This window comes from Raphanus sativus, unplaced genomic scaffold, assembly GCF_000801105.2.
Source record: "Raphanus sativus cultivar WK10039 unplaced genomic scaffold, ASM80110v3 Scaffold1437, whole genome shotgun sequence".
In the NCBI taxonomy this organism is placed as follows: domain Eukaryota; kingdom Viridiplantae; phylum Streptophyta; class Magnoliopsida; order Brassicales; family Brassicaceae; genus Raphanus; species Raphanus sativus.
This window is the reverse complement of record NW_026616748.1, coordinates 1642-22146: the sequence shown is the minus strand read 5'-3', so window position 1 is coordinate 22146 and position 20505 is coordinate 1642. Positions and strand designations below refer to the sequence as shown.

At 39.1% G+C, this 20505-nt stretch overlaps 1 protein-coding gene and 1 pseudogene across 2 annotated transcripts; one reads left to right on the top strand and one right to left on the bottom strand.

Moving 5' to 3' along the window:
• Positions 1 to 5244: 5244 nt before the first annotated feature.
• On the bottom strand, positions 5245 to 8514 carry LOC130504229 (CDPK-related kinase 1-like). Of its 2 annotated transcripts, none has more exons than XM_056998823.1 (11): positions 7777 to 8514; positions 7388 to 7518; positions 7252 to 7293; positions 7052 to 7160; positions 6837 to 6915; positions 6473 to 6769; positions 6276 to 6388; positions 6078 to 6185; positions 5925 to 5987; positions 5670 to 5837; positions 5245 to 5573 (listed from the first exon to the last, which is right to left on the bottom strand). In XM_056998823.1, the coding sequence occupies exons 1-11, from the start codon at positions 8236 to 8238 to the stop codon at positions 5436 to 5438; spliced, it is 1710 nt and encodes a 569-aa protein (XP_056854803.1). In that variant the 5' UTR covers positions 8239 to 8514; the 3' UTR covers positions 5245 to 5435. The 2 variants fall into 2 exon arrangements, with proteins under 2 accessions (XP_056854803.1, XP_056854802.1); XM_056998822.1 differs by having other exon boundaries at positions 7759 to 8513.
• Positions 8515 to 9329: 815 nt separating this feature from the next.
• LOC130504230 (VQ motif-containing protein 9-like) lies at positions 9330 to 10094 on the top strand (annotated as a pseudogene).
• The last annotated feature ends 10411 nt before the right edge of the window (positions 10095 to 20505 follow it).

The window sequence follows — 20505 nt, the reverse complement described above, 5'->3', positions numbered from 1 at the left end:
CGGATGTGAGAAGATATAGATTAACAGATGAATGAATAAGAAGGATTGACACAGAGATTTAACGTGGTTAACCCTTAGGGTTTATTTCACGGGCAAAGAGAGTACTTTATTGACGGATGCTAGATTTTCAGAGTACGATTCGTGCTATACAATAGGGTAAAATCCTAGATGTATATATTAGAAAGTCTTTAATGAAACTTTTCATATTTCTCGGATTTGGGTACTATCGACCGATACGACAACACGTCTATCGATCGATATTCCCCTTTCATATATCGCCCGATCCATGACGTCTGGATCGCCCGATATAACTCAACTCGCAGATTCAAGGCATATTTCAACAAAACCTTTTCCTTTTTTTTTAAGAAAACAATTGGAGAATTAGTGAAAGGGGTCCAAGTGGGGAGAGGGAGGAGGGTAGCACTGTGGTGTGTGGTGTATAGTCAGCTCCTACTTAAATGTTCTCTTAAAATTGGTCTAACATTAACGGGGCCCCTCTAATCTCGCCTCCGTTACTACTTTAATTATAATCTCCTTTAACCACTATAGTACATCTTCACGCAAATCATGAGGTTTCAACGTATAATTTAACCTCGACTGTAATGAAATATGATACAGTAATCAAAAGCTTCAAGAATTTTTTTTGAAACATTCAAATTCCATAGATGTATCTGAGGTTTCTTTTAGTAAACCGAAGGTTTATAGATTCGGGAGAAGTCAGGTCACGAGAACGTACGTAGCAAGTCTTTTAGATTCTCATGACAAATAAGATAATAAGAGATTTACATTATAAGTCACTTTATGAGTTATAATGTCATTTTAAGTCACTTTACACTACTAGCACACTTTCTTCAACTTTTTCTATTACTTCCTGACTAAAAGAAAACTAAATCAAAACTAATAGGACCCATTTTTTTCTATTACTTTCTCTTTCTTTCGGATGAGTATTTAACTTTTTGTTTTTTTTCTTCTCTTTCTTTCTGTTTCTCTGTTTTCTTTTGCAACCACCACCTTCAATACAATCTTTATGTTTCTGAAAATTATAATCCTTTTGATCTTACTTTTTGGTAGTTTCTGAAAATTATGTCAAGCCATCGTAGTTTGTCTCCTTCTTCGTCGCGAAATCAACATGACAGCTTCCTCCTCAACGTCATGCTCCGCAACTCATCTCCTTCACGTTGTGACAATAGCTTGGGGGTGGTAGTCATGCTCGGATTCCGCTGTGGTGGCCGCCAATTCAGTCTCCCCCTTACCGTGAGCGGCTCCTCTCCCGGCGTGGTTACCTGCGGTGTACCTTAGATCGAAGCCGTTGTCGTTCTGGGTTCTAGATCCCCATTGTTGAACCTTGAGATCAATTTTTTTAGTTTGCAGTTTTGGTCCTTGTATTTTCAATTTTTATCACTTTCGTCTTAAAACTTCTAAAGTTGCATATAAGTCCTCTTGAGTTAACCCCTAAAATTTTGAATTTTACAAGACTGACTCATATAATCGCACAAACGATTCTTGAACTTCTGGTTGTTTTCAGTTTGATTTTGACCAGTATGGATAGCAAATTCGGTATCCACATGTACATATATATATATTTAAATGACTTTGACGATATCCACATGTACACCTCTACATATCTATACTTTCTATTTAAAGAAAAAAAAGATTTAGATAAATTATATCTCATTGTACTATGTTTATTTGTATTTTGTTGAGTGACATATGTATAGTTGTACACGAGATATGTATACTTATTTTTCTTTATGTACTATAAAGAAAGGGTGATATATGTATATATAGTTGTACATAGAATCGGGTGTACATATGGATGTGTATGATTTTGTTGTACACATGGATGTATTTGATTTTGTTGTACATATGTACTTGGGTCTATATTATACAATATCTCAATTTCCACATAGCAAAACATCATGCTTCTTAATTCAAGATTGAAACTTTACAAGATAATTGATGTTTTGGATAATTTTGAGAATCAATTTATGGACTAAAAATATTAAAAATATTGGACTAAATTTGTGAATCATTTTTGAGAATCAATTTTGGATAATTTTGAGAATTAATTAACAAGTCAGATTGCAATATTAAAAATATTGGACTAAATTTGTGAATCAATTTGATCAGATTGAAAGTTTGAGGCATATTGTTAAAAAAAGTAGGAAACTAGAGGACCAAAGTGCAAACAGGTGATACTTCACCATTGATGTTGCAGATTGCAATTCTCGCTGGATCTCGTTGACGATAACAGTGAGTCGGTACGGCATAACAGAGACACGACATCGGATGCTGAGAACAAGATTTGGAGATGAGAGATCGTGGACATGAGACGTAGATGAAGAGTAATTACCACCAATGGATGAGACCTCACATCTACGGCATCTTGGACGGATGATCTGAGCACAGAGAGGAAGAGACGAATTGGAGCTCTCCGACTATACAAAGAATAAACCACAAGGTTCTTCACCACTCCAAAAATTGTCTTGATTCTTTTTCCACTCTGTTTTCGTGAACTGTTGTTCATTAGAGAAGAAACCCCGCCAGGAACATGGTAAAATTAATCAGTCTTCTATTACCAGAGATTAATTCTGTCATTAGATGATCAGAAAATATTTATCATGTTTCTTGTTGAAAATCTAAACGTTTTTCTTTTAAGATCTGTAAGAAAAATAAAATAAAAAGTTTTGTGATAGAAGACAAAGAAAGAGGAAGAAGGGAGGGGACCCACTAATTACAATTTAGTTTTGATCCAACCATAAAGTTAAAAGAAAGTGCTCTGGTATACACATGTGACTTAAAGTGATATTAGCAAGTGGAAAAGTGACCCATAATGATATTATTTCTAAGATAATTCCAAGTTCACGTCTTTTTTTGGTCCATGTTCTGATGTTCATATATAAGTTAGAAAAAGAATCTCCATTATTCACGCGAGAATTATCATTTTCTCACCCCCTTGGTTTAATTTCCCAACGTCACGGCGTAATGAACATTCAAGTTCATAAGGAAAAAAGTTTCAGTCTTAGCATCGCCTACTAGACAGAAATAAATAAATGATCTTGCATGTGATTATTTTTTTCTAGTAAATATCATATAAATGAATAGAAAATTTTGTATAGAAGATCTTTTGAGTCATCTTGATAGAAAGAAAATAAAATAAGATGAGTCACTGATTTTAAACCAACGAAAATTAATATTAATCTTAGCCAATCGCCATGAGAAAACGAAAATGCCTATTTAGTCTCCTAGCTGATATAATATTTCTCAACTCTTTATCAATACCATAAAAGACTGATGCAGACGGGTTCCATGTCATAATAACGTTTTTTGATCCATAATGTATGATGCAGGCGGGATCGATAACCTTGCATGTGATGATGATACATGATTTTTGTGGATACCGTTGTAAGATATCCAAAATATTTTAACATTTTTTTCTTTGTTGATAAATAAATTTAACATTTTAACAAAAAGTATCTAAAATGCTATTTATGTAAAAGAATTTTTTTTAGATCAACTTTAACTTATCATTAAATAAAAAGGTATTATATGATTTGCAATCAGATTCAACCAAACTTACAAACAAATTGGTCTAGTATCACCTAGGGTAAAAAAAATCTTAGATCTACAAAAACAAACTATCACGTTCATCTTTTTAAGATAAATACAATCACGTTCTTCGAAAATGTATTTCACAGTTACAGTTATCGTTTTTTTATCAAACACAGTTAGTGTTACTCCATCTCACAACTTAAAACGTGACTCATGTTTTCTCCATTTAATATTATTTGAAATTTACATCAAGAAATTTGTCGGTCAAGGCTTGACAAAAAATATTGCTCATGAATCATGATTTCTAGCTAGCTAATGAGTAATGGCCGATGGAATATTAATTTTGGCCTAACTGCAGAAATGACAATAACACCATAATCGGATAAATTGTTGAACCAAAAGGTTTGGAATAGTACAAAACGCTTTCGTGGTTGGATCATAAGGAGAGCACGTGTGTTGACTTTAGGGGTAAAGGTATGGATCCAAACGACTTCTTCTGATAGAAAGTTGATACGTTCCCTGGAGTTATTGTCTACCAATACGTCCGTAACACATAACCCTCCAACCATTTTATTTTGTCATTTCTTGCAGAAAATACCAGTTTAATTGTATTTAGAATATCTTCAATGCATAACTATTCTTTTTTTCCAATAGAAGGTATGTTTTTTATTTCCATGATCCGGAGGTATCGAACACGAAGATCCGACTATTTTTTTGGGGATTGATTCACTGGCAACAAGTATGTCCAATTGTTCAACGTGAAAGGTAGATATTTATAGTTACGTAGATGAATAAATCTAAATGGTAAGCTTTCGGACTTGAGTCCGGAACGCTTAAAATTTTTTTCGAGCCCGTTACCACGGACCATATGGCTCCAAAATAAAATAATTTTATAATTAAATTGAGTTTTATTTAATTTTATTCTATTTTAAAATAAAAACATGTCATAAGTACAAAATAAAATAATCTCATTTTCAATTCTATTATTTAATAAAAATAGAGTGAGATTGGATAAGATTTTAAAGCTGATCTTATTTTGAAAATATACTCTTTTTGTAAATATACTACTTTGTTTTGTTCGTGTATGTTAAATTTGTTCATGGAATTAAATTATTATTTATAAATCTAAAAACACTACATCCGAGACATTTACTTTACAAACTAGTAAACGTTTTCATATATTTATGTTTTGTTGCATGAGTTGAATAAGAGAGAAGCCAATTGGATCAATCAAGTTTCAAAAGATAAATTGTCATTGGTTTGACTGCATTCTTTTAAAGTTTAGGGTATGGTACATTCATTTTTGGGTCGAGTAGGGTCTGGTTCGGGTAAAATGCCCATGCCTAGGAGCATTATTAGATGAGCTGCTGAATTGCCTAATAGTGGAAGTTGCCGGTTTGCTTGAAGAAAACCAAACCGGATGTGCCTAGATTAAACAAGTCTCTGGATTATTTTTTGTTTGATGATGCAGTGACACTTTCATTTTCATGTAACTTATTTTAGCTTTCCCGTTTCGATCAGTCTTCTAGTTGTTGGAGATGGTAACATTCAAACAAAGCTGATAGTAAGAAAATCTGATATTAATTTGGATCTTCCGGTCAAAGTTTATGGGTTTGTATATGTAGTTGCATGTCTATGTACAGAAACTATAGTTTCGAATATAAAAGTGATTTAGAAAACAAAGAAGTTAGAGATATGGAATAAGTCTCATTCTGTACATTCCTCTTCATCTGAAACCATTCCTTCCCCACACCACACACATTACACATACATACACTGACATAATCATCGAATATTTGACTCAAAACTATCAAGAAACGGTAGAAAGAAAAAGAAAAAGGAAAAAAAGAAACCAAATCTACACTCAAACAATGTCATTGCTCCTAAGCTTTATGTAATGTACGAGAAGACACACCATGTAGTAGTCTGACAAAACCCAAGAAACTAAGCTTTCCATCTGAATGTCTTATCCAATCCTGAAGCACAACATGCACCGGGACTGATGGTCCGAGTCCGAGTTCCTGTAGTCAACAACAATCAATGTTTTTTAAGTTTTGTTCTTCTTCATGAGTCTCTCTCTCTCTATGTGAATAAGAAAAGGGTAAAGACTCATATACCGATGCAAGTTCCTCAATCATGATGGGTCTATTCCCATCTTTCTCAAACAACTCGTAAGCACGCCGTGCGTGTTGCTCCCATGTTTCCATTGCTTCCATCTGATAAACACTCAATGCTGATGCACAGAACTCTTCAAAGTCTAGTTTCTTGTACTGAAGACAGCTTATCTGCATCCCCAAAAAAAATAGATATTATAACTTTTTTTTAACCAATGATAGAACTATTAGGTCCATGTAACTAGCCTCGTTTCTTACCATGTGAACAAAATCTAAGACTCTTGAATCCTTCATAGCATCTGTTGCGCTCTTTAGTATTGCCTGAGATTTGTATGGAAAAACATCAAGAATTCACACAAAATGTAAAGAGAAGAGATAGATGGAGAGTCACTGGAGACAGAAGTAACTCACTGTTTTGTAGTTCTGCATGGAGATATGTCCATTTTTACTTGGCCCCAACAATGTAAATTGCTCCCTCAGATAAGCTAACTGTGGTACAGTTAATGTCTTGGCAAGAGCCTGTAATTATGAGAAGAAGAAAAAGAATATTTATCATGTCAATGTCTTTGGCAATAGAATAGTGTAAAGCTTCTTTAGAATCCAACTCACAACTAAAGCTGATTTTCTGAGTGAAGTAGACATTATGTACACTTTAACAAGCTTGTATATGATCATATCACAAGGTATCTTGAGTTCATGCGAGCCAACCAGCCACGGATGACCTGAGATTCACATGTTTTTGAATAATATTAAGATAATGATAATTAATGTGTTATAGAGATGAAGATGATTGTATATATACTTACACAAAGCCTGTGCAGCAGTTAGTCTTTTACGGTAATCTTTGTTAAGCAATCTCTTCACAAAATCTACAGCTTCAGGTGATAGTGAGGGCCAAGGAGCTTCTTCAAAGTTAGGTACTGACTTAAGTACAGCTCTAAAGATTCCTGATTCAGTACGGGCCCAAAAGGGTCTACTCCCACAAAGAAGAATGTAAGCAATCACTCCAATACTCCACATGTCAGCTTCTGTTCCGTATGTACGGTGTAAGACTTCAGGGGCTACGTAGTAAGCACTTCCTACTATGTCATTCAACCTCTCATCTGCAGAAATTGCAAAACATTGTTGAGTTTTTCCCATTTAACAACCAGATGGGTTCGTTATTCTGACCTGGCTTGACGTAATCAGAGAGACCAAAGTCAATTGCTTTTAGAGGAGAAGTCTCATCTTTTGTACTGAATAGAAAGTTCTGTGAGAGGAAAACAAACATAGAGATAGAGACATAAACGTCATTATCACTCTTCATGACTAGAAAGTGAAGTTCACCTAAAGCCAGATGATTTACAAGAAAACAAATAGAGAACAATCTGGATATTAGAAACTACCTCTGGTTTAAGGTCACGGTGAACCACACCTTGTAGATGACAGTAAGCTACAACACTAAGAATCTGAACCATAACTGTTTTAGCATCATCTTCTGAGTATTTGCCACCTCTATATGAGAAATGAAGCTCAACAAAGTCAATACGACAAACAATTCAAAAGGCATAGATAGCCAGCCACATGTGATGTAACAGAAAATTACCTTTGAAGTATTTTGTCCAAGAGCTCACCACCTTTACATAACCTGTTAAAACAAGAGATTTGAAGTACATTCATCACAACCCTGTAATTTAAAAGATGAATAAATAAGATCAAAAACAATGATGTAGTATAATTACTCCATGACAATGTAGACATTCTCATTATCTTCAAAGGCGTCATGGAACTGGACTAAGTTCTTGTGACCAGTCAAAGCTCGCAGTATCTTCACTTCTCTACTAACATCCTCAATCGCAATTGCAGTTGTCATCTGCAATAGAAGCAGCAACGAGTTATGTGTGTGTGTATATGTGTTTTATTCATGCTCATACCAAACCTAGAAACAATATCAATTTCATTTAAACACAAACTGGTAAGCTCTGTTTTCATTCACACTTAGATTCAGCTTAACACAGAGAAACCAGAAACAGAGCACTTAATACACAACTCTAAAACACATTGGCAAATGAAACTAACAGAAAGTTGAATAGTTGTTTCAAAGAAGCAAAACCTTGGACTTAGGAATGACCTTAACAGCAACTTCTTGTCCCTTCAAGCTTCCTTCTTTACCTTTAGCAGAGCAAGTATACCCAAAATGCCCCCGACCCACCTCCCCATCAACCTCGTAGTGCGAAGCAAACTGTTTCGAGAAGCCGAAGCTCTTATCAAGACCTACGTCGAACTCCTTGCCTTCAGGGATCGTCGTGACATCGTTGGGTGTTGGCTTGGTGGCGGAGGAGCCGTTGCGACGCGCGAGGAAAGCGCGTATGTGCTTAGCAGGGGAAGGAGGAGGGAAAGGTCTCTTGAAGACGCGGAGAGGCGTAGGCGTCGAGCTCGCGCTTGCCGAAGGCGAGGGTTTGAATAAGCTAGGTAATGGGCTTGGACTGTAGAACGGAAAGCCCGAAGATTTCGCCGCCGGAGTTTGATCGGAAGAAACAGAGGTGCTCTGTTTTGATTGGTGCTCGGTGGGTTTTCCGTGGCAGATCCCCATAGAATTATGAGATGGGGGAGTTACAGGGAGGTGAAGAAGAGTGGAGAATTGTGATTAAGACGAGAAAGAGAGAAGCTTTGATTGAGGAGTCGGTTAGTTTTTTCCCGGGAAAAACAGAGTTTTGAGAAAGAAGAGATTAGAGGAAGATGGATGACACGCAAAGAGAAGGAGATAAGAAGGTAGATTCGTTCCAATCAGAAGGTAAAGTTAAGTTAAAGACACTTAGACAAAGCAGAAGCAAAAAGCAAAAGTGTTTTGAGATGGAAAAGAGAAAGTGAATGAAGATGCTTTCGCAGTAGTAAAAGAAAGAGAGAGAGCAGAGACCAAAAGAAAAAAAAAAGTAAAAAAAAAAGTGATTTATTTTGATTTTCATTTAATTTATATTGATGTTGATTTTATTTTATGTTTCCAGTGTGAATGTGATGTTTGGTTGCCAAGAGAGAGTCGTGTTTGGTGACTCTTCTGCAACAGAATTATAATCATATATCCTAAAAGTTTGTTTGTTACATGACATATAGCTATTTGAATAGTTTTGCATTGGTATCTCAATTGTAGAGAGATACAATTCATGGAGAGTAGGGTGAATAGATGAGTCTATAAAAATTTGAAAATAAGATTGCCGAATCCTGTTAAGACTCAGAGCAACCTTATCTTTGCACTGCCCAATCTGCAATGCTAAAAAATATCAAACAGAGGATCCAAAAGAGTCCTTGAATCATGCCAAAATGATAAACAATGACCTCGAAGTTGGCACTTGATTGAAGAAAGCTACCCAAAGAAATGTCTACGTTAGTTTCACATGTAGGTTAGCATATTGATATATGAAATTTACCATATTTCACTGGTCCATATATCTAAACTTTACATATGTTTTTGTAATTTTATTTAATATTATATTAAAAATAGTATTACATTTTATTTAATACTTAGTTTCTTTCCTTTTTTTCATTTTAAATAGAGCAAATTGGGTGGAAATACACAAAAGAAAAGTTTATTAGCAAATCATACAAAACAAAAGATATTTAGGTAGTTAGAGAGAGAAGAATAGATAAAATTACTTAATTCTCCTCATCTTCTTTACTCTTTCAACTTCCATCTCTGCTACCGTAAATCAAGAAACTGATCACCAACCCCTTTTTCTTCCTCTTCCGCCGCAACCACAGCAATAAATCAACCACGAGAATCTCCACCAGCACCAGCCTCCTCCTGTTTACAACATCAACAAGAATGATTTCAAAAATGTCATCCAGAAACTCACCGGCTCTCTCGCTCACGAGCGGATCTCCGCTTCGCCGTCGCAGCAGTTCACCACTCCAAGGTTCATCGGAGCTCGCACCTCCACAGGATCCGCCTTTCTCTCCTGGCTCACGTCATCAACCGCCCTCCTCCCGGTCTGCTAAACGGCGGTGGCGGAGACGACGCTCTCATCTCTAACTGGAACGGCGGATACATTCCCAGACCGACGGCACCGCTCTCTCCTCTCCCGCCATTCCTCCGGTTCACGCGGCGGCGGGATCTCTGGTGTCGTCCTACATGCGGTTCTTTCAGAACTCGATGTTCCTCTGGCCCCTCTGGTGTCGCCTCGGTGGTACCAGCAGCAGCAGGAAAATGTTCCACCATCACCGATCCACATTACCTTCAGTGGTGACCCGCCGGTGGTGCATCCCATGTCACCGGAGATATTGCCGTGTTGTCAGAATATATGTCGTGTGGTTAACTAAAGAGAAACGTAAGATTTGGAATAGGTATAGGCTATACCGTATAGCAATAGGGACATTTCAGGGGTTTAGAAAAATTGCACAGTGATTTTCCATATACCTAAATAATCTTTAGATCATGTATAAAGGATGCAATTACTCTTTTAAATACTACTGAAAATGAGAATTTCGAAAAAGTTTCAAAAAAAAAAAAAAAGAGAATTTCTAGAGATTTTGTTCTCTGGCATGCCTCATTTTAAATTGTTGTTTGCCTACTCTAACTTAGAATACAACACTTATGAATTTATTTGCACATCAAAACGGAAATCAATAGATGAATAAACATTACTTTGGGTTTTGGTAGTGCTACGCACATAAATTATTCACCTGAGTTTCATTGTTAAACGTTAGTTTCTAAACTTGAATTATCTGGGATTTTTTTCGTAAGAAATGGATGAAGTGATAATAATGTGTGATAAAAGAGTTGAAGCCTTTGACGTTCAGACGATCTTGTTTTTCTGTCCACATTCTCTTTTTATTAGAGAAGCCCAATGGGCATTTTACTTAGAGTTTCAAGACCCCGTCTGATACAATCGAATATTACACATTATCGTCTAGTTTGGACCTTTCTATGCTAACCAAAGAGAGAAGTCCAAGACTCCTTAGATCAGCTTGAATCATATACTTTTTTCCTTATTCTTCTTGTTGCTATTATCAATAGATTGAAGAATCGTATTTTCGATATCAAATTTATTGAACAATAGTAAAATGTGACATTTACACTATGGTGTGATTTGTGCCTTTGTTCAGAAATTTGCTATGCACTGTCCTGGCCTAGTGCCTAATCTAATAATCAGAATGTGAATTAATCAAGGATTTGTTTTAACTATTTTAGCAATAAATACAGTTATTTATATAAAATATGGGCACTGAACATGTAATATAATTTCGCCTAGTGGTCTTTGGACAAAAAAATACATCTACATGTCAATGGTTTGCATTAGGTCCATTGTACTTTTGATATTTTTATTTTAAAATTTTAATGAAAACAAAATGACTATAGTTTCCTCTTGTTCAATCTTTTTTTTGTTAAGTATGTGAATCTTCGTTAAATCAATAATGATGCAGGGAGATACATGGCTTTGAAGATCAAATCCTAAGTATCTAAGCAGCTAATGTAACCAAACATGATTAGATCTTAGCTAGTTTTAGAATAACCCCATTGTTTTATAGAATATACACGACTCCATAATTTTTTTATAGTGATTTTCACATTCCTAAAACTTTAGTTTCAAAGAAAACATGGATATATGACCAACTTCCATACTAATAAGTACCACTTCTTTTTATTGGAATTATATTTATTCTTCAAAGTATAAACTTGTTTCCCAAATTTATCTATTGTTTTTTCTCCATCGTATAAATTTACTCCGCAAGATTATTCCACGCCAGCTCAACGTCTTGCATCCACATGGTTTTCACCACTCCGCATGCCTCTTGGTTCATTCTCTGGCACACACTGCATCAACAAACTATACTTCGACGATTACATCAAGACATAAACCTTCAAGTTTATCATTTTTTATCTCAGCATATCATTGCGTCCACATGATAACCCATCACTCCGCATACCTTACGTAGTAACGACTAATGCATCCAGCAATAGTGATTTTATCGCCTAATTGTCACGTAAGACTTGACATCTACAATCTCATTTTGCATCTTCAAAATATATTGTGTATCCCAGATAAATTGGTCAGGCATACACGAGTTTTATATGGGGTACAAAATAAATGTTGTGATCCTTATCATCGTCAATTTAGTTTTATCTAGAGAATATTGAAAGTTTATATATGTTCCTAATTTATATTTATACTGGTTAATTCAAAATACTATGTTAGATCAATCACCATTAATAAAAAGATGACAACATGATTATATATGTTCTGACATACAATGTTTTTAACTAATTCAAAACTCAACACTTAAGCTTGATGTAGTGACCACTTGAACAAAAAAATTTGGGGAAGTTCCAAAATAAATAATGAATTGTTCATTTATAGAAGCTGTTTAAAACGTTTGTGTAAATCTCAACATAAAACTAATTTACATATTAAGACGGATATGCTGAGGTTGATGATTCAGTATTTTAAGTTTTCTAAGATTCCGGTAAAACCCCGAAGGTGAAAAAGTTTCCGCATTTGTCTAGGTCGATAAACAAGACCGCTTGACCAAGAAAGACAACAAGAACGCAGGGAAACAAAACCATATTTGACATATAATATGATAAAGTCATAGATGCTTCTCTGTGAAAAGCAAACAAAATAAAGTTGTAACGCCCCGACCGCCCACGGCTAATGGGGTACCCACGCCCGCTCTCTCGGCCCGTGGGCCCCATCCCATCCGACGGTCGGTCGTTAATTTTCCAAGGCGCGAAATCATCGTTTACTGACCCTGCAATCACCACATGACCTTTCCCCGTGCTTTGGCCTCACTCACACGGTATCGCGAATCACTTCCCGATAGGTCACCCATCCTTTCACTACTCCAGCCCAAGCACGCTTAACTCTGGAGTTCTAAACGGATGTGTGACGGAAAAGGTAAGTCAACTTTGGTGACATAGGTAGCCAAATCAATTCTCTTAAGCCTTTTCACATATCACAACTCGGGATGTTACAATTCACCCCTTCTCAAAGAACGCAACGCCCTCGTTGCGCCCCACGACAGGTCTCAAGACGCCTCTCAGGTCAGAACTGAGACGGCTAACCAGCTCTGATACCACTTGTAACGCCCCGACCGCCCACGGCTAATGGGGTACCCACGCCCGCTCTCTCGGCCCGTGGGCCCCATCCCATCCGACGGTCGGTCGTTAATTTTCCAAGGCGCGAAATCATCGTTTACTGACCCTGCAATCACCACATGACCTTTCCCCGTGCTTTGGCCTCACTCACACGGTATCGCGAATCACTTCCCGATAAGTCACCCATCCTTTCACTACTCCAGCCCAAGCACGCTTAACTCTGGAGTTCTAAACGGATGTGTGACGGAAAAGGTAAGTCAACTTTGGTGACATAGGTAGCCAAATCAATTCTCTTAAGCCTTTTCACATATCACAACTCGGGATGTTACAAAAGTATCTTAACATTTACACCGAAAAAGCAAAATAAATCAGCTAGGAAACAGTAGATTCACAAAGGAAATAGGGTGGTCAAAATTGTGTGGTAAGAAGATAAGAAAGGGGAACTCACATGTTTACACGATGTCAATGATTGCTTTTTCATAATACCCATAAACTTTTTTTTTTGAAAAACATAATACCCATAAACTTCAAAAGGAATGTTTAAAACTTTGGAGTTTTCTGTTTATATTTATTTAGTTGAATGCAAATATAACTTTAATGATAGAAAATAGTGCGAAAGCTATAAAGATTTCTATAAAATATACTTTTTGGTCGCGAGGTTGAGTATAGAGGGGACACCACCTGCCTCAAAACCATCACGCTCCATGAACAAACTTTCTCCACCTTTTTTCTTCTTCTTCTCTTATTAGTTTTCTTCAGTGATATTTTATTAAAAGGGAGAGTGATGAGAAGAGTCGGTTTTTTTGTCTCATAGAACCAATGGCCCATCCATTTTAATTCCTTTTGTCAGTCCCCTTTTCTCACGCTTCCCCTTCCTTTAATCCCACATTCTCATCCTTCTTCGTATTCCAAATATACACTATTTTTACCTTATAAGAGGACTTGCGGACCATTTTATTAAGTTTAAGATACGTGGCCACAATGACCAACCACGATGAAGTTACAGAAAATATTCGAACAAAGTTAATGTTCAACCACTGGATCCTAATATATATATGCATGTTTATACATGATTAGTAGACGATCATAAAATTCGTGACAAAAAAGAAAGAAAAGTAGACGATCATAAAATTATCGATGTGTAATATATCAGTGAGGTTGTTCATCCACAGCTAAATAAACAAATTGTTTCAATGTTCACTACTCATATATTGAAACAATTTCTACATGTTTCTTGTTTATCAGTTAAAAATACTTCTTATTCTTGGAATCATTACTTCATAATCGATCATGCTGATGCGTCCAAGTATACGCAATTATTTATATGTATACATTTAACTATATATATGATCAATAATAAATACATAGAAAAACCAGACCCTGCTTAGATTCTTCGGTCTGAAAAATGTGGTCAAATGTACACATTTATAGAAAGACAAGAGCAAAGAATAGGGAGAAGAGATTGGATTCACTTTGAAACTCATCGCATACAAACATAAGAGCATCCACAATGGTGACACCCATTGTGGAATCCTTAGGATTAGTTTAGTAATTTTTTTTTTTTGAATAGTTAAGGATCTTTTTTTTGAACGTCTGGATCGATTATTATCGATTAATTATGCTATTACAATTATGAGAATATTACAAAGACGATTATACAGCCGACAATTCTACCATCTTGTGAGAATACACGCCTGAATGCACCTCTCCGAACCGTCCTATGAGATCCATGTTCGATGGTACGCCTTGCACCAAGCTGAAGATCTCCTGTAATCCGTTTCTCCATAAGCTGCATAATTTGGTATTTTCTGGGGTTTGAACCCCAGACCTCCGGGTGTAGAAGCATTACATGAACCTTTAGTCAAACCGTTGGATCAAGGGGGCTTCCACAAATAGTTAAGGATCTTAGTCTAAAAAGTGTGTCCAATGGTGTTCCCGGATTAGGAGTCCTAAGGATTCATCATCATCCCCCATTGTGGGTGCTCTAACAGACCTCTATCTACAATATACCTGCATAATATATATATATATATTATATATATATATATATATATATATATATATATATTCACATATATACATAGTGTAGTTTCTTTTGGACTTTACCAATCACATCTGAAATCTGGTACGTAGATTAGTCTACATCGACAAATATTCTCACAATCTCAAAACCCGAGTAGTCCTTGTTGGGCCCAAATATGACCCCCTAGTTAGTGATAGACAATAAGAAATGATAACGGGCCGCGAAAGACCCATCATGAATTCAATCTTCAAAAACAGCTAAGTCAGATCCGGAGGCTGTGAGCTGGAGATGTTCATCAGAGAGGTCAAGGAAAAGAGGCAGCTCGTTGACAAGTAAACAGGCGCAGGACCCGGTCAAAGAGGTAGCTCGTGGACAAATAAATAGGCGCAGGACCCTGTCAAAGGGGAGTTGTTACAAATCCCTCAAATCACGGAAGAGATCTCGGGAACCAGTTGGTAGCGACCAAAGGGGCCCTGAGGTTATTTAAAGAAGACATCAAACAATAATCAAAGCATGGGCATTCTCTACGATTCATACACATTAGCTCTTAAACACTATTATCTCTTTGTAATCTCAAAAACATTCCTTGTAAACAATTCTTATCAAGAATCAATAAAATCATTCTTCATCCTATAAAGTTCTTACGGGATTCAGCCCACGATATCTTCCCATTTTAATCTTAACTTGACCTAAAATCAGGAGGTGAGTTTAGTCCCTCACAATTGGCGCCGACTGTGGGGAAGAAACAATGGAATCCCTTACTCCAACTTAAGGATGAATCCAGTCGATCAGACAACAAATTCATCTAACCGATGAACAGTATCCCGATGAACAGTACTCGGATGAACAGTACTCGAAGAACAGTATCTCGGTGAACAGTATCTCGATGAACAGTATCTCGATGAACAGTATCCCGATGAACAGTATCCCGATGAACAGTACTCGAATGAATAGTACTGGAAGAACAAGTATCTCGATGAACAGTATCTCGATGAACAGTATCTCGATGAACAGTATCTCGATGAATAGTCCTGGAGCAGCCAACACGAGAACCTCCAGTGGGATCGATCCAGGGATCCCAGCCCTCGTTACCCCTCAGCACCAACCTGCTCCGAACCAGACGGAGGCTCAGCTCTCTGAGATCTGTCGCATGATGATGCGGCTGGTAGAAAAAGCTCAAGAAGGTGAGCGTACAATGCAACAGCTAGCCGCTCGGCAGCAACGTTTCGAAGAGGTCACTAGATCTCTAACCGCAACAACCCAACCACCGCAACGTCAGGGCTCGGGAGTGACCTTCCGAGATCGAATAACTGACCCCTCGTTCCCTCGAGGACGTCTCGACTTTTCCCTTGATAACACTGGATCGGGAGAACAGGGACCAGCTTTCCAAACGCCTCATGCTAGGACAGCTCCCGTGTTCAGTCCACCCCTCACCAGTGCTATGGGAAGCAACATAGCATCGACTAGCTCTATTCCCGATCAGGTTACTGGTCAGAGCGCTCGCTTACCTCCTCCACCACCTATTCTTAGGTCAGGAGAAGGAGTATCCGACCCGTCCGGGACAGAACGTCAGCTCCGGTGTTTCGGACCATAAACCTAAACACGAATCCGGGCGAACATCAAAGGACGGATGCTGATCCTACAGCTCGCCCCACTAACCTAACTCGTCAAAATAACCCAATAGCCAGTGAGCAAATCAGCCCACCGAGCACTTGGAAAAATGATCGAACACGATTCCATCAGGGACCTGTTCCCCAGGTACATGTTCGTCAGGTACCTAACGATGACCCGACTGTCCTTCCTCTAGAGGGACCTGAGGCTATTCGTAGATATATGGAGCGGACTCACGCAGCTCTCCAAAAGCTGGGTGCTCAAGTCCACAAGGCAACGAGCTCAGCTCCCGAGATCGAGAGCTTGATCGAAGAGACCAGTGGGACTCCATTCACTGACATAATTACAGGCTCTTACATAAGAGATACCCGAAAAATTAGGATCCCCGAGTACGACGGAACCTCAGACCCGAAGGCCTACTAAGAGTCTTCCGGTTAGCTATCGTGAAGGCTCACTTTACGAAAGAAGAATGCGAGGCAGGTTATTGCAGGACATTCGCCGAAAACCTGGTCGGAACAGCCCTCGAATGGTTCTCTGGTCTTGAGCCAAATTTGATAGACAGTTTCGACCAGTTAAGTAATGCCTTCATGAAGCAGTACTCGACTCATATCCTAAAGCAAGCATCCGAGGCTGACCTCTGGAAAGTTAGACAAGGAGTGGGAGACTCGCTACGAGCCTACATCGAAAAATTCAGAGCAGTGAGAACTAAGCTCTCGAATCCCAATGATCTAGGTGCCATCGAGGCTCTCAGGAGAGGTCTCTGGTATAAATCAGAACTTTGGTCGGAGCTAACGCTCAATCCTCCCCCAACTATCGACGATGCTCTTCATAGAGCCTGCAGATATGTTAACCTGGAAGAGGAAACAGCTGCACTGGAAAAACTCCACAAAAATCCCAGAGTCATTCGAAAAACGAAACCTCGGAAGCAAGAGGACCTCATAAAAAGGGAACTCTCGAAATAATCAGACCCAGGGGGAACACTCCTATGCAATCGAGGAAGATAAGGAAGGAAAACCTGTCGCCGCAGCAAATAAAACCCCTTGGTCAAAAGGACATGATGAGAACAAACATTGCTCTTACCATGATCGGAAAAGGCACGCACCGAGGAATGTTGGGACCTCCAACGACAACTGGCAGTTAAATTTGCTGCCGGAGAAATAAAGGGCTTGGACCTCAAGAAACCACAGCCCTACCAGAAAAGAGGTCCCAGAGATACCTCACCGAAACGAGAAAGGTCTCCTGAAAAAGAGACCAATTCACCACCCCCAGCTCCTAAGAAAAGAGTCGACATGGTCCTCGGGAAGCTCCCCCAAGAAAAAGCCTACAAGTGGAGGTCCTCCTGAGCAAACCGCTACCTCAATCGAGCCCTAGCTCAAGGGTAGGCTACATCCTCGGAGGATCCGATATGTGTCAAGACTCCGTTATTCTATTAAAACTCATGTACGGAAGGCTGTGTCTAACACTCAATCCAAGCCTCCTAACCCCGAGTCGGACACTAAGATCTCCTTTTGGGAAAGTGAGACGTCAATCCTTGACAGACCTCACGACGATGCCCGTCACCTGAACATCGCAGGGTATGAAGTACCCAAGCTCATGGTAGACACCGGGAGCTCCGTCGACCTCATTTTCTATAACGCCCTAAAGGGGATGGAAATAGATGAGTACGAAATCGTCGACCAGAAAGCTAACCTCATAGGCTTTTCCGGAGAAACAGCTACCTCATTGGAACTATTAAGCTTCCAATTATAGATGGCAGAATCATGAAAATGATGAATTTCGTAGTCATCGACAGACCTTCCCCGTTTCACGCGATCCTAGGAAGACCTTAGATCCATAAGATGAAAGCAGTAGCTTCAACTTATCACCAATGTGTGAAATTTCCGACACCTGAAGGGATATCACCGTGCATGGTAACCAAAAGATCTCCAGGATCTGTTACCGGGAGGATTCGAAATTCTCAAAGAATCACCCCAATAACAATTACAGATCCAGGAGGGTCGTGAGATACAACAGAATATTCGAGGTCCTCCTAAGAACCTCACCGAGCAAGTTAGTATCGACGACTCAAATCCTGAAAAGCAAGTGAGTATCGGATCCGAGCTACCTCTCGAGACTAAGAAGGAGCTCATCGACTTTCTAAAAAGCAACGTCGGAACCTTTGCATGGACCACCAGAGACATGAAGGATATAAACGCCGACGTCACTACTCACAAGCTTAATGTAGACCCCACTTTCAAACCGATCAAACAAAAACGTCGCAGGCTAGGCCTAGAAAAGGCTCAAGCTGTTAACGACGAGATTGACCGACTTATGAAAGCTGGTCCATTCGTGAGGTACATTACCCAGACTGGCTAGCTAATCCAGTAGTTGTAAAAAAGAAAAACGGGAAATGGAAAATCTGCGTAGATTTCACCGACCTAAATAAAGCTTGTCCCAAAGACAGCTTCTCGTTATCTCACATCGATCGTTGGTCGAGGCCACTGCTGGCCACCAGCTCCTGTCCTTCATGGATGCCTTATCAGGGTACAATCAAATCATGATGGATCCCGACGATCAAGAGAAAACCGCATTCATAACTGAATGAGGGACCTATTGCTATAAGGTCATCCATTCGGTTAAAAAATGCAGAAGCTATCTATCAAAGGCTAGTGAATAAAAAGTTCGCTGGTTAGCTCGGGAAAACGATGGAGGTCTATATTGATGATATGCTAGTCAAATCCTCAATTGGAGAAAACCACATTTCCCACCTAAGGGAATGCTTCGATATCCTCAACAAATACGATATGAAGCTCAACCCTGCTAAGTGCATCTTCGGGGTACCTTCAAGCGAGTTCCTCGCTACCTCGTAACCGAAAGAGGCATCGAAGCCAACCCGAAACAGATAGCTACCTTCTGAAAATGCCGTCACCTAAGACAACTAGAGAGGTACAGAGATTGACTGGACGAATCGCAGCATTAAATCGATTCATACCAGGCCACCGATAAGTGCCTCCCATTCTACAAACTTCTAAAAAAATAATAAGAAAATTCTTATGGACGAAAAAGTGCGAGGAAGCCTTCAAAAAATTAAAGCTTACTTCTCCGAACCTCCGATCCTGGCTAAACCAATATGGGGAAGAACCACTATATCTTTACTTTGCCGTATCAACCGCTGCAGTTAGTGGGTGTGCAGGTACGAGAAGAGCAAAACGAATAAAGACCTGTCTATTATACCAGCAAGAGTCTGATAGACGCCGAAACTAGATCCCTACAATGGAAAAACTAGCTCTAGCTGTCGAACAGTTGCCAGAAAAGTGTGACCTTATTTCCAATCGCACTCAATCATCGTAATGACTTCACAACCATTGCGAACAATTTGCACAACCCTAGCCAATCATGACGATTGCTAAATGGGCAATAGAGCTCAGTGAATACGATATCGAGTATAGACCTCGAGCAGCAGCAAAAGCTCAGGTCCTTGCCGATTTCATAATCGAGCCAGCTTCCGAACAACTAGACTTGGAAACGGAAGCTCGAAGTGGAGTCTGTACATTGACGAGCCTCGCCAAGACAAGGTTCTGGCATCGGTCTAAGGCTGACCTCCTCAGCTGGAGAAACCATCCAACAATCCTACAGGCTCGGATTCAGCGCTTCTAATAACGAGGCTGAATACGAAGCATAATTGCAGGATTACAACTCGCACTAAGACTCTCAGAATTTGAGAGCTGAACGCTTATAGTAATTCACAGCTAGTAGCTAGCCAGTTCCACGGCGAGTATGAAACAAGGACGAAAGAATGGGGCATACCTAGAAGTTGTCGGAACCTCACTAAGCAGTTCAACAGATTTGAACTAACGAGGATCCCACGAGGAGAGAACTCCTCAGCAGACGCGCTGGCTGCTTTAGCGTCAACATCAGACCCCCTCGTAAAACGGATCATACTCCCAGACGGTAGCAACCCAAGTTCTACAACGTACTGGTTCCCAAAAACCAGAATTCGTAGCTTTAAAAGGCATACCTCCGGGGGCAAGATCCAGACCTTGGATTCACCTGTCCACGCAGCCAGGACCAGGAGTCATTCTGCTTTTGAAAGCGCATCCGAAGAAACGACCCAGACTCCGGAGAACAACACCAGAACTGGAGATATTCCTCAGAAT